Genomic DNA, 23,832 nt, shown 5'->3' on the forward strand with positions numbered 1-23,832 from the left:
TGGTTTAAAATAATTAAGGTATTTTTTTAAAATATATTTTATTGATTCTGTACAGATAGGAAGGGAGAGAGATAGAGAGTTAGAAACATCGATGAGAGAGAATCATCGATCAGCTGCCTCTTGCACACCCCCTACTGGGGATATGCCCGCAACCAAGGTACATGCCCTTGACCGGAATTGAACCCGGGACCCTTCAGTCCCCAAGCCGACGCTCTATCCATTGAGCCAAACCGGTTTCGGCTTTTTTTTAAATTACATTTGAATTTGGGGTATGAGCTTCCCCGTTAACATTTGTATTTCAATAAAGCACTCAGCCAAATAAAATACAAAGACTACTAAGTAATACTTTAGCCTCAATTGAAACTATAGCTTTTCTTTTTAATTACTAAGCACCAAGATAAAGCTGAATAAATGAGTCATACAAATAGAAAAAGTTATAACCAAGCAGCTATTTCCTTTGCACATGGCAAAGAACTTGAAATGTAGCTTCACTGGTGCTATTTCTCCTTGTTGTGGTTTTGCTTAACTGAAATCATCCCTTTGCCTTCTCATTCCCATAAAATTCACTTCTCAGCACTCCTACTTCTGATGCGTTTGGTTTTAAATGGAGCCGCTGGGGCGAAATGCCTTACCTGTTATGTAATAAGCCACCTGTCTGTTGATGTCCTCCGAGTCGGCGTCCGTGCTGCTCAGGATGGCGATGACGCCGCCTGGCGGGTCGTCCTCGCTCACGGTGCCTTTGTAGATCTCCGCCGTGAACCGCGGGGGGCTGTCATTGACATCGGTGACGGTGACGTCCACCGTGGCCGTGGAGGACAGCTGGACCTTCTCCCCATGGTCCGACGCGACCACTCTGATCTGGTAACGGCCCCTCTGCTCGTGGTCCAGCTCCCTTAGGGTGGTGATCCAGCCCGTCTCCATGTTGATGGCAAAGGACTCGGTGACGTCCGTGCCCTGGGACGGATCGAGGCTGTACATCACCTGGCCGTTGGCTCCCGAGTCCGGGTCCGAGGCCCTGACCTGGATGACGCGACTGCCCCCCGGCTGGTTCTCCACCACGAAGGCCTCGTAAGGGTTCGCCTCCAGGACCGGGCTGTTGTCATTGGCGTCCTTCACCTGGATGCTGACGTCCACGGAGGCCACCACCTCGCGGTCCCCGTGGGCGCCGCGGGCGAGGATGGCGAACTGGTACCACTTGGTGGCCTCGTGGTCCAGGCTCTTCTCCAGCTTCAGCCGCCCGCTCTGCCGGTCGATCACGAAGAACTCGTCCCTGTTGCTCTCGGGGGTGTTCCCTCGGACGAGGCTGTACAGCACCGGCCCGCTGTGCTCCGCGCGGACCACGTCGATCTCGGTCCCGATGGGCATGTCCTCGGACACGGTGTAGGTGTAGAACGGCTCCAAGAACTTGGGGAGCCGCGTCTCCGGCGGGAGCACCTTCACGTAGACGGGCACCACGGACTCCCTGGGCGGGGACCCGCCGTCCACGGCGCGCACGAAGAAAGTGAAGACCTCGTCCTCCAGGCCGACCAGGCTCTCCCGGGTGGTGATGACGCCGGACAGCGCGTGGATCTCCAGGTTCTCCCGGACGCCCTCCGCCTCGGCCTCCAGGGCGTAGGTGACGTCGGCGTTGGATCCCTCGTCTGCGTCGCTCGCCAGGACTCTGACGACGGACGTGCCCCTGGGGGCGTCGGAGCCGACGTTCACCTCGTACCGGGCGGCTCGGAACTGGGGCGCGTTGTCATTGTCGTCGGTGAGGATCACGTTGACGGTGCAGAAGGCCACCTTCCCGCCCGCGTCCCTGGCCATCAGGCGGACCGGGATCACCTTCTCCGCCGGGACCTCTCGGTCCAGCTTCTCCAGGGTGAACACCTGCCCTCTCTCGTTGACGTAGAACCGGTCCCTGGCGAAGTCGTTCACCACGTGGTAGGTGACGTGGCCGTAGACGCCGGAGTCCCCGTCCGCGGCCCGGACGGCGGTCACCAGGGTGTGCGCGGGGGCGTTCTCGGCCAGCTCCGCCTCGTACTCGTTCTGCGGGAACACGGGGCTGTGCAGGTTGCCCCCGACGACGGCCACGTGCAGCTGGGCCGAGCTCCGGAACACGCCGTCCGAGACGGAGACGTTCAGGCCGTAGGAGGGCCTCAGGGCGGCCTGGCGGAGGTTGGAGAGCGTGACGATCCCCGTGGCCCCGTCCATGACGAAGTGCTTCTGGTCGTTGCCGGACAGGATGGAGTACTCCAGCTTGCCCGCGTCCGAGCTGTCCGCGTCGTAGGCCTTGACGCAGGCCACGAAATGCCCGTGCGGGGCGTGCTCGCTGATCCTGGCCTCGTACGCCTGCTGCTCGAAGGCGGGCGGGTTGTCGTTGAGGTCCGTGACGTCCACCGTGACCTCCACCTCGCTGCTCAGCGGGGGCATGCCGCCGTCCACGGCCCGCACGGCCAGCCTGTGCCGCCGGCGCTGCTCGTAATCCAGCGCCCGGACGAGGGAGACGACCCCTGTGACGCTGTCGACGTGGAAGTGGTCGTGGCTCTGGCTGTGGTTCCCGGACAGGTGGTACGAGACGCCCCGGTTGGGCTCCGAGTCGGCGTCGGTCGCCCGGACGCGTGCCACGGAGGTGCCCACGACGGCGGCCTCGGACAGCGTGGCGGCGTAGGCCCGCTGGGCGAACACGGGCGGGTTGTCGTTGACGTCTTCCACCACGATGTCCACGAACACCTCGGCGCGCGCGCCCGTCAGCGAGTCGGTGGCCCGGACGCCCAGCTTGTAGGCCGGGTGGGCCTCGAAGTCCAGGGGGGCGACCACGTGGATGACGCCGGTGTTGAAGTCGATGGCGAACTGGCCGAAGGGGTCGCCGTCGGCGATGCTGTAGAGCACCTTCAGGCCCTCGGGGCTGTTGGCCTGCACGTGCACCACGGGGCTGTGCGCCTGGACGTTCTCGGGGATCTCGGCGCTGTAGAAGGGCTTCTCGAACACGGGCATGGCCTTGTTCGTCACCGTGATGGGGACGACCGCCTCGGCCGAGAGCGCCGGGTCCCCCCCGTCCTTGGCCACCACGGTGACCAGGTACTGCTTGTTCAGGGTGTCGGGCTCGAAGGGCTTCTTCAGGGAGAGGTCGCCCGACGGGCCGATCTGGAAGTGCTCGTGGTGCTCCTTCAGGTAGTAGTGCACGGCCCCGTTCCTGCCGCTGTCCCGGTCCACGGCGGTCACGTGGCGGATGGTGTGGCCGGCCGCGGCGTCCGCCCGGACCACGGCGTAGTAAGGCAGGTTGACGAACACCGGGGCGTTGTCGTTCTGGTCCTCCACGGCGACCTTCACCAGCACATGGGCCGCGGCGGCGGGCCTGTGCTCCTGCGTCACCTCCACCACCACGTCGAAGGCCTCCTGCTGCTCCCGGTCGAAGGGGACGCCCGTGGTGGACAGGACGCCCGAGGTGCGGCTCATCTTAAACCTGCGGTCGGGGTTGAGGATGCGGTAGAACAGGGGCTCGTTCATCGGGTTGCCGACGGCGGCGATGACGGCCAGCGTCCTGGCTTCGGTGGAGTTCTCCTTGACGGTGGCCGCGTAGACGTCCTGGGTGAACCTCAGCGGGCTCTCTCTGCTCTCCCTCACGTGGATCTTCACCGCGGCGAGGCTGGCGAACCTGCCGTCGGAGGCGCGCACCGTGAGCTCGTAGCGGCTTCGCAGCTGGGTGGTGTTCTGCACCGTGACCGAGCCGGTCCGGGGGTCCATGAGGAACTTCTCCCCGATGTTGCCGTCGGTGATGGAGTACAGCACCTGGGAGAAGGCGCGGGAGTCGGCGTCCGTCGCGTTGACCGCGACGACCCGGACCCCCCTGTAGGTGGGCAGCAGGAGGGAGGCTTCGTACACGGGCCTGGAGAACACGGGGGGGCAGTCGTTAATGTCAACGACGTGGACGGTCACGTTGGCCGCGTGCTCGGCGAACAGGCGCGGCGCCCCCATGTCGTGCACCTGGACGGTGAAGCGGAACGAGCTCGCTTCCTCGTAGTCCAGGCTCGCGACCGTGTGGACCGCACCCGTGCTGGAATCGATGGCGAAGTGTTTGTGTGCCCACGGCTCCACGATGCGGTACACGAGCAGCGCGTTGGACTCCTGGTCGGCGTCGGTGGCTCGGACCACCAGCGGGACGTTCGTGTCGGTGAGGACCACGCTGTGCGGGGAGGCCGACTCGCTGACGAGGCCCGTGTACTCCGCCTGCAGGAACACGGGCCAGTTGTCATTTTCGTCCTGCAGGTGCACCAGAACCGTCGTGTTGGTGGACAGGCCCGCCATGTTGGTCCCTTGCACCGTCAGCGTGTACACAGGCAGAGTCTCAAAGTCCAGGGCTCTCTGAGTCACGATACTTCCCGAGTGTGGGTTGATGGTGAATGCATCCGCTATGTTTCCCTCTCTTATTTCGTAGACCACTGATGACTGGCTGTGGGCCGTCACCATTGCGACAAAACTCCCGACGCCGACGGTCTCGCTAATTTCAACAGAATATTCTTTGGAGGTGAATCTCGGAGCGGCGTTGTCGGCAATGGTGACGAAGATGTGGACGGAAGTGATCTCACTCAGGGGCGGACTGCCTCTGTCTGTAGCCTTAACCATCAGGTCATATTCCTCTTGGTTGCTGCGATCCAATTCTTTGGCAGTTTTGATAGAGCCCAAGATGGGATCGATTGTGAAAGAGTTTCCGATATTTCCTGGGAGGGGGGAAAAGAAAAAAAGGAGCATGTTAGAGAAAACTACAGGGACCAAGTACTGTTTGGAAATACAGAAACCAATGAAGGTAACTTTAAAAATTATATTCTGAAATTAAACAGAAATCTTGGGGTTATCAACGTTTGAATGGAACTTGTCTCCACTTTCAACTTGTTTCATTTCAGTCCACCTAAAATAAGGCAGACTAGTCAGAGTTCTGTCCATCAATGAAGAAAAGTAAGAAACAGAAGAAATATCACTTTGTATCTGCTTGAACCAAGAATGCACTTATGGAAGGGCATGGTTCCCCTTCATCAAGCAGCTAAGTTCATAATTTTCCAAGTGTTCCCTCAAAAACCCTTTAGAACATGTTTATATTTCCGCATTTATCACTTGAAAATGCTCAAGATTCTCATTCATTATAAAAGGGAAGGCTTCAATTCATTAAGAGAATTTAACCAAATTCAAGAGTCCCTTATTTTAAATATCCAGGGGACTGATAAATAAGCTTGTGTGTAACTTGTTCTACACTTCGGAGGTCTTGAGGATTTCGGTAGTAGTCTCTTCTGAATCATGTTCAGGTCGATGTATCCCCTAAGTCAGTGGTTCTCAAGTGGGGGTGATCCTACCCAGAAGTGGATGTTCAACAATGCCTGGAGACATTTTTTTTAAAAAAAATGTGTTTTTATTAATTTCAGAGAGGAAGGGAGAGGGAGAAACAGAAACATCAATGATGAGAAAGAATCATTCATCGGCTGCCTCCTGCTCGCCCCCTAGTGGGGATTGAGTCCACAACCAGAGCATGTGCCCCACCAGGAATCGAACCCTGATCTCCTGGTTTATGGGTCGACACTCAACCACTGAGCCACACCAGCTGGAGTTTCTGGAGACACTTTGGTTGGCACTACCTTGGGGGAGAGACCAGAGACGCTGCTCAACTTCCTGCGGTACACAGGACGGCCCCCACTACAAAAACCTGCTGTTCAAAAAGTCCGCAGGGTTGAGGCTGAGAAATTCTCAGACTGTTTTTACTGGCTTCTCACTGGACCTTTGTCACCTGCACTGTGTACATGTATTCAGCTGCACGTGCAACTCTGCTGAGTCCTGTTGCTGGGGGGTAGCATATGCTGGAATCCTTCTGACGAAAACCAGCAGCGGACTACAGCTTAGCAGCTACCTATTTCTCTGAACAGATCAAGGCGATCTGAGGGTTCGCCCCATCCGTGAACCCCCATCCCTGTTCTGTTTTATACACAGGAGCCCGGCTCTGTCATCCTAGACATAGGACTGAGTGTGATTTTCCCGGCAAACTGTTACACTCACCCCCAGAACAAGGCTGACTTGCCACTTAACTGCTTCCTCCAATTGCTTTCCTCCAGGCTCGCTAGGGAGGGCGGCGGCACTTCACAGAACCCCGTTACTTACTGTGATTTGCAGACCAGGGGATTAACTAAGCACTTCTTTCTCCACATCTTTACTAAGAAACGCTTCCTCTCTGGCCTTCGTTTCCTTCCTTTAACACATTTTCCAAAATCCCATGATAATGCTTCCTGAGGCCCGACCTGGTCTGGCTTTCATTAGGCCTGTCTGGCTCTGCACCCGGATCCACGGCCGGTCTGCCACGGGGCAGAGGCCCAGGCTCCTCCAGGCTCCTGAGCTCTGAGCTCACCCCTGGCCCATGGACGGGGCCGCGCTGTCTTTGCCAGGCCTTGCAGAACTGTCTCCGGCCCGTCTGTGCCTATGAATCAACGACCCCGGAGTCTCTCTCTTAGTCATCAAGTCATCCCCTCTCAACCTGCCCGTGCATCACCCCCACCACCTGCCAAAACTGTGACGGGCTGTCTGGATGGTGGAGGAGACTGCGAAAACCTTTGCAGACGTGTCTCTATCCCCACCCCTCGGACTTCCGTCAATCTGTTTTTAAAAAAAAAAGCTGACCTACTGTGTTTTATACTCCTTCATCTATGTGCATTTTTCTCTCATCTTAGATGGTGAAATCTTTTTTTTTTTTTTAATATTTTTATTGATTTCAGAGAGGAAGAGATAGATAGAAATGTCAATGTTGAGAGATAATCATTGATCCGTGGCTGCCTCCTGCACGCCCCTCACTGGGGATGGAGTCCACAACCTGAGCATGTGCCCTGACCGGGAATCGAACCATGACCGCCTGGTTCATAGGTCGACACTCAGCCACTGAGCCAAGCCAGCGGGGTGGACAGTGAAGTCGTAATGCTTCACATATACAAGGCATCACATTCTCCATCACCTGGAGCCGTATGACTTTGCTACAGACAGCTCTGGCCCCGGCATTGGTAACATAGGTAAACAGGAAGCCAGCCAGCCAATTAATACATGGATCCCGCACAGACCACGGCAGAAAGCACAAGGTTTGCAGATGGAAGAGCAACGTGGTGCTTACTGGAAGAACACCGAGGGCTGCTGAGTGGTGTGGGCATGCCATCTGATCTGGTAATAGACACACTCACCAAACTGAACTACACGTATGCTGTTTGGGAACGGACTCACAGGGCTGTGGCGGAAGTCCGTCCTCGGTTGGGGGCTTATCAGTCTCCTTCGCTGGAGATACTGTGATTTCTAAAGAGCCTTACACTGCTCTGGCTATTGGAGCAAGGCAATAACTGGGCGAATTTGCACGCGTGTGCTAGTTATGACTGTATCTCTCCCTCTCTCTCTCTCTCTCTCTCTCTCTCTCTCTCTCTCTCTCTCTCTTACACACACACACACACACACACACACACACACACACACACCCCACAGGGCATCAGAGAGCTGTGCACAGGAATCCGTGTCACCCCTCAGGGACACGCTGTGGATGCCGACCGCCGGCCAGTAAGGCAACCTCTATACACTTCAAGTGCACTCAAAACTGAACCTCAGTCTGGGAAGAAAATCCATTCCGGCCGATAAGCATCTTTACTGAGAGGCTTCTGTTTCCGGGCGTCCCTATCGTTTTAAAGTTACAATTACCTACTTTAAGAAATAAAGAGCATGCCAAGCTGCCCGGGGTACCGCTCTGAGCCTGTGTCTCCGAGCATAGAGCTCAACTGCTACTGAACTATCTTTAACTAATTCCTTTTCCCCTGAAGACTCCTCATCAGACCCAACCTTTTGCTCAATAAATCGCTGCAAATTAAACATGCCGTGCGGTGGCCTGAATTTATAACTAGTCTTGTGAACTTTGGTAAATGTAACCTGACAGACACTAGAAGCAGGTGATTATGAATAAACGGTAAGAGCGCGGCCACAGGACCGTTTTATGGTTCCTGCTGTTCGAACAGATTCACTCACACGCAGCCCCACGGCGGGCAAAGGGAGTCATTTCCTATGAAGCACTTGTTCAGCACTATTTCCATAATACCAAATCGAAAACAAGATCTTTGTAAAAGTCCAAGGTCTGGGCTGGTACGGGCCCTTTGGTATTCCGCATTCGCTGAGTGGAGATGCAGTTCCATTCCTGGAATACCGAGTTACTAATTCCGTCAGCCCTGCAAGCATTTAAGGAATGTGTGTGCCTTCAGCCGGGCACCAACCATCATATTTTAACCACCCAGTTGTTGAGAATTATGTGAAAGCTAAGGGAAAGTTTCACATTTTCTCCTACACAGACCCAGCCAGTGTGTCTGCGGGAACATTATTTTATTCAAGTGCTCGGGCATGCACACTTGGAATGCGCTGTTTTTTTTTTAACGGCTACATTTCTGAACCAGTGGGAAAACGGCCATCGCTAGGCAAGGCACCAACCACATGGGAACACATTTCACAGCCACGGGCAGCGGAGGTCTTCCTTGTAAGTAACGGGCTAGCTTTGGTCACTTTCAGCAAAATAAATGAAACTTCAAATATATTAATAAAAACAGTTTGACCACATAAAATACATCAACCTAGGTTTGTGTTTTTTTTTTTTTTAATTACTCTCCATTTCCGAGACCGGTTTGGCTCAATGGATAGAGCGTCGGCTTGGGGAGTGAAGGGACCTGGGTTCGATTCCGGTCAAGGGCATGTACCTTGGTTGCGGGCATATCCCCGGTAGGGGGTGTGCAAGAGGCAGCTGATCGATGACTCTCTCTCATCGATGTTTCTAGCTTTCTATCTCTCTCCCTTCCTCTCTGTACAAAATCAATAAAATATATTTAAAAAAATCACTCTGCATTTGTGTGTCTTTTGATTATATGATTTAATGGCTGATTTTCACCTCTTTGAATTCTAATGCCTAAGACAGATGCAATTTCTAAAAATGTAGCGGTATGGACTTACAAAAAAAAAAAAAAAAAAAAAAAGGCAAGTGAAGTGGATGATTTCAATACTCCAGCGTCTATGAAGGCAGAACAAGGAGAGAGACTTTGTACAGACAATGGCACTAAGGAAGACAGAGAGCTGAAAAGTGCCTTCTCCATACTGCATCGAGAACTCTTCATGAGCAGGGAAAGGCCTGAAGCAAGGCCGCTTCTGACCACACACACATGCTCTAACGCAGACTGAGCGAACCCTGCCTCAAACAGAACATGCCTGCGTGGACCCATGGCGAACCCCACGCCTATCACGTTCGAACAGGAGCGTGCCCAGCATGGCACCTGCACATGCAATGAGCTCCAGGAGACCCCAGGACGAATCAAGGGGTGGCTGAACAGCAGCGATTAGACAGAGAACAAACACACTGTGCTTTCCAGTGCTTCTCTGTGACACTCCTCCTGTGTCCCCTGGCAAGACTCAGCTCTCCTGCCTCCTCATCCCTGTATCTGCCCTCACTTCCAGCTGGTCTCCCTGCCCTGTGCCTCTTGCCCAGCTCCAGCCCCTTCAGCTTTTCAACATCAGTGAGTCCACATCCCATCCCTGGGACCGACGGCGAGGAGCCACCCCCATGCAGCCTGAACACAGCCACGCAACTGTTCAAGCTGCGTGGGGGGTCACTGTGGCAGCAACACTCACCCCGGAAGGGCATGGGCGTGACCCTCTCTCTTGTGAGACTTGAGTGGGTCATAACTGGAATAGTCAGCACTTCACCATGAAATTCCTGCTCTGTCCAGGAGAAAATACTCCGTCTACAAGTCAAGCATGACATTAAGAGGCCAGCATTTTCCTAAGAACGCTTTCTAGTTTAAGAAGGAAAATGATTGCATGGTTAAAAAAAAGTTTAGAGCCCAGCCAGTGTGGCTCAGTGGTTGAGCATCGACCTATGAACCAGGGGGTCGCGGTTTGATTCCTGGTCAGGGCACGTGTCTGAGTTGTGGGCTCCATCCCCAGGAAGAGGAGTGCAGGAGGCAGCCACCAATCAATGGTTCCCTCTCATCACTGATGTTTCTATCTCTTTCTCCCTCCCTCCATCCCTCCCTCTTCCTTCCTTTCTGAAATCAATAAAGATATATTAAAAAAAAAAAAATACAGCCCTAGCCGGTTTGGCTCAGTGGATGGAGCATCGGCTTGAAGACTGAAGGGTCCCAGGTTCAATTCCAATCAAGGGCACGTGCCTGGGTTGCAGTCTCGATCCCCACTGGAGGGTGTGCAGGAGGCAGCCAATCAATGATTGCCTCTCATCACTGATGTTTCTCTCTCTCCCTCTCCCTTCCTCTCTAAAATCAATAAAAACATATTTTAAAAAAAATACAAGTTTAGAAATACTGAATTGATCAAATCAAGTTTTCTGTGTGGTAGGACCTCTCAGCTTTGAGTTATGCTCATATCGTCTCCACGCACTTGACCCAAACTTGTTAGCACTCTATCCTGGCTTCCTGAAGAGCTAGCGCTTAAATTGTTTTCACTTCTCCTGACATGGAAGCCATTTCTGCAGTGAGACACGGGAATGGGTTAACCCCCAGAACTGATTTTAGAAGAGAAGAAACAGACTTTTTAACAAGTGCCAAGCTCTGCCCTCGCCAGTGTGGCTCAGCGGATAGAGAGTCAGACTGTGGACTGACGGGCTCAGGTTCAATTCTGGCCAAGAGCACATGCCTGGGTTGCAGGCTTGATCCCCAGTGGGGGGCGTGCAGGAGGCAGCCGATCCATGATTCTCTCTCATCATGGATGTTTCTATCTCTCTCCACCTCTTCCTTCGTCTCTGAAATCAATAAAGAAATGAAAAGGGAAAAAAAAGTGCAAAGCTCTGTCTGAGCCTCGGGAGTGCTCCCCACGTACCGGACTCGATGGAGTACGCCACTTCGGCGTTCCTGCCCTTGTCCCTGTCCAGCGCGGTGACCTGCAGCACCACCGAGCCCACGGCCGCCGACTCGTACACCCGCCCTTCGTAGGAGGAGCTGGTGAACCAGGGCGCGTGGTCGTTCATGTCGCTGACGTTCACCTCGATCCTCGCGAAGTTGCGCTTCACGGGGACGTCCTGATCCCGTACCTGCAAGACATCAACGTGATCGGTCGATCCCGTCGGGATTTTCCTGACTTAAAACCCCTCTCGAATGCATGAGACCCTTCGGCCCTGCAGGGTGGCCGGAGCAGGGGCAGAGAGCCGTACCATGACAGTGAGGACGTGCTGGTGGATGGCCTCGTGATCCAGGGGCTCTGAGGTGTAGAGAGAGCCAGTGGCAGGGTCCAGACGAAACTTCTTGAGGCTCAGCGGGTCGCTGCTGCTCTGCAGGGTGTAGATGAGTTTGTTCTTCTCGTCCTTGTCCACAGCGCTGATCTGCAAAACCTCTGTTTCCGGCGCCGTGTCCTCCGGAATCACAATTTCGTACTTGGACGTGGAGAACTGAGGACGGTGGTCATTGGTGTCTATGACTTTGATGAATACCTATAGCGACAGGACGGGTCACATGATCATATTCCTGAGTCTGGCCTTTTAATAAATAACCAGTGGATCAGGTGCACATTTTAAGAAACTGATTTTTTTTTTTAGCAAAAATAAAATGCAAACATGAGAAAGGTAACAAAAATCAAAGTCTCTTTACATTTTTCATGGATCTATTATTTCTATACATGAGTATGATAATGAGGACCTTCCTAAATTCCTGAGACCAACTTTGGAGAGAAAATGTAATACCTTTCACACACTTATTTATGAAATGCAGCAGAGGTATTTCTAGATCCCTAGATAACGGGAACAGAGAATCTGCTTTCAGGTTTACAAAAGACTAATTTCCTGGATCAGCGTTGAATCTGTACCTATCTTGCTGTTGAGAGAGGAAATACTAGACTGTTACAGGATGTAAATTTCTTGTTCCAATCTTTGAGACTCCAAATTCCTATCGACAGACTATTTTTATATTTATGAAAAAGGTAAGAAATGTGCTTTTAAATCCTTATCTTTTTGTGATCGTGAAACCTATGTGTAAACAGTAAACATATTTATTTCCTAAAAGCAACTGAAGTACAACGAAAAGATAAACTCTCTTAAACACGTCAGCGTCGAATAAAAACCTTAGAGGAAAAAAGCTGATGTTAAAAAAATTTCGTCCCCGCCGAAGCCGGTTTGGCTCAGTGGTAGAGCGTCGGCCTGCGGACTGAAAGGTCCCAGGTTCAATTCCAGTCAAAGGCATATACATTGGTTGCAGGCACATCCCCGGTAGGGGGTGTGCAAGAGGCAGCTGGTCGATGTTTCTCTCTCATCGATGTTTCTAGCTCTCTATCCCTCTCCCTTCCTCTCTATAAAAAATCAATAAAATATATTTAAAAAAAAAAAAAAATCCGTCCCCAGTAAAATCTTTCTCCATGCCAGGAGGAGTCATTGTCAGATTGCAAAGGCGCATTTGGATGAGGCAAAGTAGAAATGACCACTGCCTATAAAAGCGATGAACAAGCAAGCTAGGCTTTGCTGGACAAAGGGGTTTGCTGGTCCCGATGGCACAGGGGCCTGGGCCCCAGGAACGCATGGTGGAGCTATTCGCACACCACCCCCAGGCGTGTGAACCAGCGGCCGGTGCGAGAAGCCGGCACCGGCTCTCAGAGCACACCGAGCCCGTGATGGATCGTCACATCAGACTTTATATGAACACTAAATGCAATCACCCAAATGCAGCAAGCTCTTATGTGAAAGTTATGTAAATATTTAAAGCGACAGAGGCCTCACTCTTCAATGTTAACGGTGATGCAGAAGGGATGGCTCCAAAGGCAATTCCTATAGATTAAATTGTTATGTATTTATTCCCACTATAAATTTAGAAACGCTTCTTCTCATGGAGTGCGGGGCAGACACAGTGTGATCCTGCTCCCAGATCCATTCATCACAAGTGAGCAGGAACCGCTGAAGGAAGACCAGCCGTTCTCGGTAAGGCCATGCCACTGACAGGTCAGCTCTGAGCGTGTGAAATAAATGTGGCAATCCCGCCTCATGCACCTCCCAACCTCCTGGGCCATGTCCTGTACAGACAAAGTCTAAGGAAGGTTTCATACACGACCAAGTAAGTCTTTCGGAGAAGCTGTTCAGGAGGAAATAAGGCTTTGCTTGCCTAGGTCAGGGGTTGGTAGATGAATGTACATTTATTTAGGTAAGAGGAAGATGCTAAAGGGATTATCAGAAGGATGTTACTAGTTATCTTACACAGCCCTCACTAAGGTAGCCAAGGCTTTAACCAGCTTCGATGAAAACGACTTGGACAAATCATCCTCAACAGGGACGCATTTTTTGTAATCCTTACCTGAAGATATTGTTTCCATTGTGTTTTTTGTTTGTTTGTTTGTTTTTTAGAGAGCAGGGCAGAGGAAAGGGAGAAACAATGATGAGAGAGACACATCGACTGGTGGCCTCCTGTTTGCACCCTGACCGGAGCTGGAGATTGGGTCTGCAATGGATATACGTGCCCTTGACCTGGAATCAAATCGGAGACCCTTTGGGCCAATGGTCTAACCATTGAACAAACCGGCCAGGGCAACAGAAATATATTTTATACTAATACATTTGAAAAGGAGTAAAATATAAAATTATCTTGATAATATAACAAGATATGTGGGTCTCTTAAGTCTTCTTTCAAAAATTTCAAAATTGGTTAAATATATGCAAAACCTAAATCGGGATTTGCAGTTCATTTTCTTTCCCTAAATAAAAGTCCTGGCTGTGCATGTGTGATAACCACAGCAACATGGCAACTTCTAAGGGGCAGGATGAACTGCTCCGATCCTCCTCTGACACTCCCCCATCCTCCACTAACCTGAGTCAGTATCGTGCTGGTTCCATCTGTCGCCTCGACTGTGAGGTTGTAGTCTGACTTCTGTTCCGCATCCAGAGGTTTGGCAACAATGACAGTGCCCGTGCCCTTGTCCACGTCAAAGTGACTCTCATAGTTGCCGCCTGGTTTCAATTAGGACAAACAAGTGAGAACAGGTAACAGGATGAAAGCCTGCCAACTGCTTTGTGGCTTTTTCGTTCTGAATGCCAGTAAAAAGAACACTTCTGATATATCAATCAATATTGGCCACAGTGATTCTCAGGAGCTTTCATTTTGAGAACAAGGAAGATCAACGACCAAGACACTGCTTTTAGGAACGCAAAGTGGAGACCTAACTGTCAAGGCAGCAACTAAGCAAAAGGAAGCAAGAAAGCAACTCTGAAAAGAGGAAAACATGGCTACTATTGCCCAGGAATGATTCCGAATTTACTTTTTCAGGGGTTCTAAAAATCTCTTTAATTGATGTTGCAGTAGCTATGTAATATATCATTTGGTAACCAAAGTTGGCCGTTTAAAAGTTTATTTATAGGAAAGAACAACTGTTAACACTTTGGGCATATGGCCCTAATAAAATACTTATTAAAAACAAATGTTAACTCGGATAAAAACAGCGAGAGTTATCAAGAGTTAGCCATGACTCTAGTATGTGAAATTTTTTCCATTGTTGTCAAAGAGGAATGAAGCAAATATTTCTGTGCTCCTTACATTATCCAAATACAATGCCAATTATATATCCTTGATAAACTCTTTTCAAATCCATTGAACTTGAGATACTTACATCAATGAAATGGAATGAAAATGTCTTAACATCACAATGAATTTCTGTTACTAAATCTTACCAAAAATCAAAATAACACACACATACACAGCAAAGTCTTCAGTTAAAACAAAGGATCTAGGGATGGATGAAAAGTTGGTATGTTTGCAATTAAAATGGATGACCACGTGCACACTATGAAAAGAAAACTCAATGAAAGGGAGGCCCTGGAAATAAAACAGTTCTAAAAAAGTGATGCGTTTATTGCAGATCTCATAATCCGAGACAAATTATGTGATCTCAGCAGATACCTTCTGCTGTACAGTTCAGGTCACAAGTCATCTGAAAGATGTGAAACACGTCTCTAGCCAGTGTGTCTCCTGGCACAGCCCAAAAGAAGCAAGCAAGCATGGAAGAAAGCAGAGAACAAGGCAGAGCCGTCAATCAGACCGCTTCCAAAGGCAGGCAGGGTTATATGGTGATGCTAGAGGCTGCACGGGAGCAGCCTGCTCATCTGGAAATGTGAGAGGGATTAAAAGACAGCAAACAAACTATTCTGATTGCGGTGGACTATAAACACAATCTGATTTCATTTCTTTAAAACTAACCTGTAATGGTTTCATAGGTGTTGATGACAACCACAATCTCATACATTGACCCACATGATGAACACAGCCTAATGGTCCAGTGTGCAAGTTCAAGGGGAAAAGCTGTACCGGTACACCTGTGGTCCCTCAGCCTATGGCCCACCAGCTCAGCTTGCTGAAACAGCATCTGGGGCTACCGTGGCTGAGAGGTGGACGAGGGAAAAGGGATATAAAATCTCCACTAGAGATGAATTGTAATCTGTGCTTCTGACCTTAAGTATCCTTATCATTAAAATAGTGTGAAGAAACCATAAAAACGTATCAAAGTCTAATGTGAACTTTTTAAAAGTGTGTTGGAATAGGTTATTAGATCCTATGTCTATACTGAATTAAGTGACAAAAACAAAAACAAAAAACCACTGGCTTAGGCATGTAATTTAATCTAGTGAATCTTGCTTTCTACTGAAAATGAGGTAAATAAAACTTTAAAAGTCACGATTGCCACTATCGTTTTTAAGCTATAACATAAAACAATTTTAAGCTTCTTCTCTATAAAATACTGATGCGTGACAACCACACATAGTTATTTTAAACATTTAAATCATATCCACTGAAAATAGCAATCTGCCATATGCTATGTTTCTAGAGGGAAAAATTAAAAAGCCATATTTTTGGATCAGAAACTGTACTTTTGGACCAAAATGCTTAAGATTTCTCTAAGTCCTTGACGTACTTTTAAAAGCCCTATTTTTTCATACTGAGATGGTACACATAGAGCATCTATTTTAGACAAGTTGAATATACGTTGGATACCGTGACAAACTTTGCAATCAAGATACTGCAATTTAAAACAGATTGGTCTTCTTTCTGATTTTCCATTTCTGAGACATGCACAAAAATCAGAAAAACATCAACAGGCTCTCCACGGTATAACCCAGACACAAGGACAATGACAGCCATGAGGAGCGCTTACCAATGATGTCAAACCAGAGAGGGGTGCCCGGAGGCTCCACGGCTATCACTCCGATCATGTGAGCGACGGGGTCGCTCTCCATGACAGTGAAGGAGAAAAACGATTCTTCGAAGGAAATGGGCTCCGGGGACGGTTTGGGTTTGGAGATCCATTCAATGTGGAGGCGAGTGGTTGACCACTTCTGGGGGCGACCATTGTCAACTGCCTTGATCTGTATGAGCAGAGGTGATCAAAAGAGCAAATGATTAGAAGTAACATCCCGTCACTGCGGCGTGGGTTGGGTTGGTCTTAGAGCCAATTTCAATCACTTAATATCTGTCTTTGCATATCCCACGCGTTTAATGCTTGATCAAAAAGCAACCTCTTCCCGCCACACTCAACAAATAACAACTGGAGTGACAACTGAGAAGAGGAAAACAAACCCATACTTCGCATTGTCCTACTGAGGCCATTTCCAGATAAAGTTATAAGAGAACGAGAGCTAAGACTAGACTAATAATAAACGTTTGTAGGAAATTCAAAGACTAGATCTTTACTCACAGAAAGAATATCATATTCTCCGGCTGCAGAAAACTTCTTGGATGACACCAGTCCGGTTTTGGGCTCAATAAAGAACTTCCCGAGCTCGTTGCCCTCCTCGATGCTGTAGGAGATCTCGGCATTGGGACCCTCGTCCTTGTCGGCGGCGATGACCCGGTAGATGGGGTCGCGCTTGGCGTTCCGGTCCCGGTCCGGCTTTTCCCGCTCCGGGAGTCGGATCTTGTAGAACTTCTGCAGGAACTGAGGTCTGTTGTCATTTTCATCGAGGATTTTCACAATCACTCTTGCAACGGTGGATTTGGGGGGACTGCCATTGTCGGTCACGGTAACCTATGTTTTAAAGGTGAGAGATCAGCAACATCTTTAAAATACACTCAGTAAAAGTGATGCTTTCTTCCTAACGGGAATGGATGCTAAAAACTAAAGTGGACTGAAGTTTCCCAGGGAACTATTTTCTGTTTGAAGCTTGACGGGTATATCCTGTTATTTACACGACCGTGGATGGATCCTGACCGTACTTGTCAAGTACACGATCTACCTTCCCAAACTCGCCAGGGCACACAGCTCTAACCACAAACCACCTCCGCTCAGCCCTGTGAGGAGGCAGGACGACCTCTCCCATTTTCAGATAGAAATGCAGGGAGGGGCAAGGGCTAAGGAAGAACTGGCTGTGAGCCCTCACACTGCCATTTTTTAAAACTGATTTTAGAGAGCAAGAGAGGGAGAAAGAGAGAGACTCATCCATTTGTTGTTCCACTTATTTATGCATTCACTGGTTGATTCTTGTATGTGCCCGGACTGGGGATCGAACCTGCAATCTTGGTGTTATCAAGACGATTCTCTAACCAACTGAGCTACCAGGCCAGGGCCCTCACGTAATTGTTACCCTACTGTGAACGTCACCAAAATGCTAAGCTATCAAGATGTATTATTTTTAAGCCAAGGAAGAGATACATGAAGATTTTGCTTTAAGTATCTAAAAAGTCTTCTTAAAAGATATAGATATTACATAAACTTAAAAGTAAAATCTCCACATAGTCTATTAAAAAACTATCATTTTTAAGCTTCCTCAATAAAATAAGTTAAGTCATCAATTTAAAATATATGCTAAGCAGCACGCCTTTTAATACTAGTAAGTAGAAAACATACCAAAAAACCACTTATGTAAATAAAACATAAATTCAAATCACTGTTTTTAGTTTTGCTTATACTCTCTGTGTGTGCACGAGTAAGTACAAACATCATTAGAATGGAACTTAGGATAGTGGTCTTGCATCCTGGGGACACAAAGGGAAATAAAAGGGGCATAAAATATATGCGCAATGTTTTATATTCCTTTTTATTAATGACAGTAAGCTAATGTATTCACAGACTATTAACAGCTGTGAATACTAGTAAATGAGAACAAGAATGTTCTTTCCCAAGATATTTACGACTATGTTTTCAAAATAACTGAAAATAAAGAAATGCTTACCTCTAATATGTGCTCATCTTGCTGCTCTCGATCTAGTTTCCTCGCTGTAGTTGTGATGAGACCTATAAGGCATAACAGTTCATTCATTAGTCCTCACAACAATAAACACATCACCACAGTCCATGTGTAAGTCTGAGCAAACCTCTTAAGTTATTCTCAAGGGAAAAGAATGATTAATACAAGAACAGTAACTATGTTACTTTCATTTTAACAATTCTTAAACTCAGTAGGTATATTGCAGAAGTATTAAGAAAGTGAAGAACTCAAATCAGTTACATTTTTTTGGTTTAGTAGTTTCAATCTGCCTTGTCAAAAAAAGATATTTAGAACAGGAGATGGAATTATTCAGGATTTCAGACTCATCCATATCTCCTTCAACTGCTGCAGGACCCATCTCTCTCTCTCTCTCTCTCTCTCTCTCTCTCTCTCTCTCTCTCTCTCTCCCCCTCCCTCCCTCCCTCCCTCCCTCCCTCCTTCTTTCCCTCTCTCAAAATCATTATTAAAAATACGCACATATACTCAGGTGAGGATTTAAAAACAGAATTAACAGAAGCAATTGCTATCACTAGTGAAAACGGCCATTGGAACTCGTTTGGCTCAGTGGATAGAGTGTTCGCCTGCGGACTGAAGGGTCCCAGGTTCGATTCCAGTCAAGGGCGTATGCCTGGGCTGCTTTATTCTCCATCAAAAGTTTTTTCCCCATTAAAAGGAGGCAGCTGATCAATGATTCTCTTTCATCATTAATGTTTCTCTCTCTCTCCTTCTCCCTTCCTCTCTGAAATCAATATATATAAAAAAGAGAAAGGCCATCGGAAAATATAATGTATCTGACTATGCTTCATTACCTTTGCAACATCTACTCTCAAAAATGAAGATTTGTTATAAAAGAAATGTGACTTTCCAGCTGCTCAAATAACAATCATTTCATTTCTAACAAAAAAAAGAAAAAGAAAATTGAGACCTCCTTATTTCTTTGATTTTTCTACCAAACTACAATATTGAATTTATATCTCTCTCCTGAATTATGACAACTGTCTGGTAAACTGTCAACATACGTTGGAACCAAGAGGACCACTAAAATTGATTAAATTTGTTCTTGAACTTCACAAAACGTACAAACAAAACTGCCCAGCCCCTGAAATACCCTCCCCACCCCGTGCTGATGACGGACAGGCGGGTGCGGAGCGGCTCCGGCATTGGCTCTGAAGGTCAGGTTCAGCCTCACGTGGCCAGACCACAGTTACCGCCAACCTTCCCACTGCCCAGCTTTCTGTGGTTCCACCCGGAAATACTTCGAATAATTCATATTTAAGGACAGAATTCATCCCTCTTTTGGATTTTTCTCCCAGTATCCTATTTTCACAAAACTACCACTTTAAGGCTCTTCAAAATGTTTCTCTACATTTGTAAATGAGGGGCTTGTGTTTTCATGTAATTTGAAGTATTTCTTTTTCTTAACTAGTCACCAATAATCTAAATCCAGATCGAAGTATTCGCCATACTTCCTTCAATGAAGCAATGCTCTTTTTTGAATAACAACAAAGGACTATTTTGTAAGATAGAATCTGAGGTTTTCCCTAAAACATACCCGTGGATTAATAGAGGTTCGAAGAAAATGCTTTCCAAAGCTTCATGGTGTGAATATGTTGCTTTGGCACAAGTTTAATTCCCATTTCTTAAAAACCTTTTCAAGTTCTTTTTTTTCCCCCATCAAAAGTTTACCAACCTTTTTTTTTTTAAAATTTATTTTATTGTTTTGTTTTTTTTTTTTACAGAGAGGAAGGGAGAGGAATAGAGAGCTAGAAACACTGATGAGAGAGAAACATCAATGAGCTGCCTCCTGCACACCCCCTACTGGGAATGTGCCCGCAACCAAGATACATGGCCTTGACCGGAATCGAACCTGGGACCCTTGAGTCCGCAGGCCACTACTCTACCTCCTGAGCCAAACCATTTAGGGCTAACATCCCTTCTGTTAGTGCTTTTAAGTAATTCAAAAACGACAGGAAGTCACCGGGATGAGTACCATTCAATTGTCCCAAAGTGTCCATCAAAAAGTCATCATCATCAGTGGTCACTTCACTAGGACAACAGCTTGCTTTGACCACCTGGGTTCCGCTGTAGAATTCATTCTGCCTTTCACTTATTTCCACCTCTGTGACCCGCTAATGACCCCTCTAACCCCTGTCCCGCCCTCACCGCTGTGATAAACACTCACTTCAAAAACGGACCCAGTGTATACCTTTTCTATGGACCTCAGCCATGCTATTCACCTCCTAGGTATTCAATAGTCTAAAAAGGGCGTCCATTTCTTTCATTTTAAACATCTGTGCTCATCTGTAATGTTTATTACTAAATCCCAGGAAGACATATGCTTCATAGAAACAGTACAATATTTCCAGCTCAGGTGTGTGAGCCAAGGAGAAGTTAAATTGTTCCAAGGTCACCAGTAAGTCATTATCAAGGCCGGGCTTAGACTTTAGCTTTTCTGCGGCCCCAATGAGAAGGGGTTTGTTTTCTTTTGTTCTTCCCCCGCCCCATTCCACTACACACTGCATAATTTACTGCATTATGGCATTTCAACGCTTCATAAACTCTGAACTGTGACTTATATAAAAGTTAAGGGGGGTAAGGGGGCGGTGGGTAGCCATGGTTAATCAGTATTCACTTAAGGGGTCCAAAATATGCAAGTTAGAAAAGAAAACAGGATGGGTGAAAGCAGGAAAATGCAAACGCAAGTGCTGGCTTTTGTAACTGTGTTTTATCTTTCTTTTCTGCGAAGCCCTATTAAATTAAAAATAGAAATGAAAATACAAAATTTTCTTTCCTTGACCTAGAAAAACATCCCTTTCTGTAGACCAGCGATTTTCAACCTTTTTCATCTCATGGCACACATACTAATTACTAAAATTCTGTGACACACCAAAAAGTATATTTTTTGCTGATATAACAAAAAAAATAGCTATAATTCTAATTCACTCACACTGGACAACTATTGCGCTGTTGTTGTTTTTTAATTGGACAATCTAAGGGAGAAGGGTTCGGGCCCCTGACTGAACAGTCAGGAATTGCATGTTTTTTAAGATTTTTTGCGGCACACCACTTTGAAAACTGTAGACCAATACTATTATAAATATAGGTGGGCTGAGAGGACAGATTACAATATCTTCTCATCAATTATCAGTTCGAGTTCACCCCCATACATGTATATAAAATTAAGTTTACTCCCATACATGTATGTAAAACTAAGAAGCCAAACCTTCCTATATTTTGTGAATATTACTAAAAATGATTCATAGCCTCTCTATGCCACTCTAGACATTTAGAGAAGAGTTCCTTTAAGAAAAGAGAGAATGGTAGATTAACTGCCATGCTTCACTAGAAACTTTTATTATATCTCTGACATTTCTTACAAATCCGTACCAGATACCATCGGCAAACTGCCCAGTTTAAGAGATCAAATAGATTTCATGGGCTAGAATGCACATACTGGTGAGTACTGGAGGATCGGTAGGTACAGATAATCTGATAGTCCCCATACGTGAAACTGCATCTATGCATTCTTTCAGCTACGTTGTGCTGTCCAGTAAGAACGCAGATGACTAAGACAGTCTTGTTTTCAGAGTGTTTAAGACACAAGGATGAAGGGGAGAAGGTAAAGACAACATTCAAGAAACAATAAGGGGCCTAGCGTGTAGGGTGCATACTGAAACCGGGGTAGAGGCAGCAAGGGCTCTTGCTCAGGGCTCTGCATTTCAAATGACTTTGAACTTGGGTGATGAGATATGTAGTGTAGCCAGCCCCACTGGTCCTGTGGATAACCAACCAACCACCTGACATGCAAGTGAGGCCATCCACGACCAGCCAGCCTCAAGCCCACCGGCCGAATGACCACCATTGCGCGGGAGATCAGCCAAGCGTGGACAAGATTAGACCTGCCCAGTGGGGAACCCCTCACTCACATTTTTAAAAATTTTCTTAATTTTATTTTTTGGTGGTTGTTTTAAGCCACTGAGTTTTTGGGGGATTTCTTTTAAGATCCAACTGCAAGGAGAGAGCAAGTACTTGGGATCTGTAGGAGTTTTCTAAGAATCAAAACTGTACAAGGTCCCATAATCCAAAGATAATCACTCAGACTGCTTTCTACGTTGTACTGCTGTCTTCATTTGAAATGTTGTATGACTTTACAGGGTATTATTCTATATACAAGAAAATTAAAAGGCAGAGAATTAAAAAAAAATAAAATAAAAAAAAAGAGTCTCAGGCCTAAAGATGATTTTGAGGCAGAAAAGTGCCAAATGCTCAAAAATATCCAGGTTAATTTTATGTTTCCTCCTAAAAAGAAGGGAAGAGGAAGCAGGCTCCCCCAGCTCTTGGAGAACCTCCTGAACAGCTCAGCTGAGAACCCCAAATAAGCTGTCTTATTCTTTTAAAAAAAAATTAATATATTAAATATGCCACAAACTGTTTATCACTGTACCACTGATTATTATTTATCATATTCTTTCCTCCTCAAAAACAGAACAGCGAAGTAAAAATGGCCCAAATTTTTTTCAGTAATCTCATTACAATAATTACAAATATTAGCGTAATGCCTATAAAATACAAAGCCCAAATTTTTTAGTTGTTTTAACTAAGAATAGAAAAATAGAAAAGGCCTTTTTATTCTGAATAAACTGTGTTTTGTTTTGTGTGTGTGTTTTTTTTGTTTGTTTTGTTTTGTTTTTTAAAGTTCAAGCATTGTGGGTCTCAGGGTACAATGAGATTAATAAGAGAACAGTTTTTCTTTTCAATAGTATACCCAATAAAATCTCTTTAGTCAGAAAAAATTTACCTGTACTTGCCCTACATTTGCCCAAACTATCCTTTCTATTTTAGACATCATGACCTCTCTTTTCTCTTGCAGATAGGGGGGGAAAAACACAATAAAATGCCTACTACCAGGAAAAATTAGCATAAACTTTAAAATAAATATAAAACATATGAGAGGTTAGAACTTTGAGATATTGAGCTCCTGAATATACATTGTTAATTGTCATGTACACTTGTACAATGTAACATACTTCGAATTAGTTATCAAAAAACTACAGGGACTAATCAAATGTATGGAAAACAAAGGAGGCAAGACAGCCGGCAATCATTCTAATTTTTAAAATAAATGATTCAAGTAAGCAAAGCAGGGGGCAGCACGCGAAGGCAACTCCAGCTTCCCAGTAGCACAAGCCTGTTGCTCTGTCCGTACCGTCCCCAACCAGCTTGAACCAAGTAAAAACGTTCTCAGAGCCAGGCTGCTCCCTGCCGTCTACCAAGGTCACAGTTGAGGCCCTGAGGTCTGCACAGCAGGCGGGCAGAGGCCCCACAGGCAGGAGGGACAAGGGCAGACACTACACCAGGGGCCGTGTTCTCCTGGGCAGACTTTGAAGCTGTCTCTTCCAACAGGTGTCCGTTTTGCTCACTTTTAACATCTGTGTGAGTCGAATGGCAAGTAAGTACTAAGCAGCAGCTACACATTCAGTGTCATGTCTGGCTCTCGGGGGGCTACAGATGAATATGGGGTGGTCCTGGCCCTCGAGGGCCTGAGCCTGGACTGCATCCCCAACAGGCAAGACCAGCAGCCACCCTGAGAATAAAGGCAGATCAGGCCTGCAAGGTAGGCAGGGAGGCTGGGCAGCAGT

The 23,832-nt window shown here is 47.2% G+C and overlaps 1 protein-coding gene across 4 annotated transcripts in view; it reads right to left on the reverse strand.

Annotated features, from left to right (window-relative positions):
• The window catches only part of FAT1 (FAT atypical cadherin 1), a 122,485-nt gene that overhangs the window by 29,730 nt on the left and 68,923 nt on the right, over nucleotides 1-23,832 (reverse strand). For all 4 annotated transcript variants that reach the window (XM_084877692.1, XM_084877693.1, XM_084877694.1 and 1 more), the window contains exons 4-10: nucleotides 18,158-18,219; nucleotides 16,684-17,013; nucleotides 16,144-16,354; nucleotides 13,809-13,948; nucleotides 11,180-11,455; nucleotides 10,849-11,059; nucleotides 633-4,700 (exon numbers count right to left, since the gene is read on the reverse strand). In XM_084877692.1, coding sequence (XP_084733818.1) covers nucleotides 633-4,700; nucleotides 10,849-11,059; nucleotides 11,180-11,455; nucleotides 13,809-13,948; nucleotides 16,144-16,354; nucleotides 16,684-17,013; nucleotides 18,158-18,219 — 5,298 coding nt within the window. The remainder of the gene's footprint in view (nucleotides 1-632; nucleotides 4,701-10,848; nucleotides 11,060-11,179; nucleotides 11,456-13,808; nucleotides 13,949-16,143; nucleotides 16,355-16,683; nucleotides 17,014-18,157; nucleotides 18,220-23,832) is intronic.

The sequence above is a fragment of the Pipistrellus hanaki genome (genome assembly GCF_964339955.1).
Source record: "Pipistrellus hanaki genome assembly, chromosome: 3".
NCBI classification, from domain to species: Eukaryota; Metazoa; Chordata; class Mammalia; order Chiroptera; family Vespertilionidae; genus Pipistrellus; species Pipistrellus hanaki.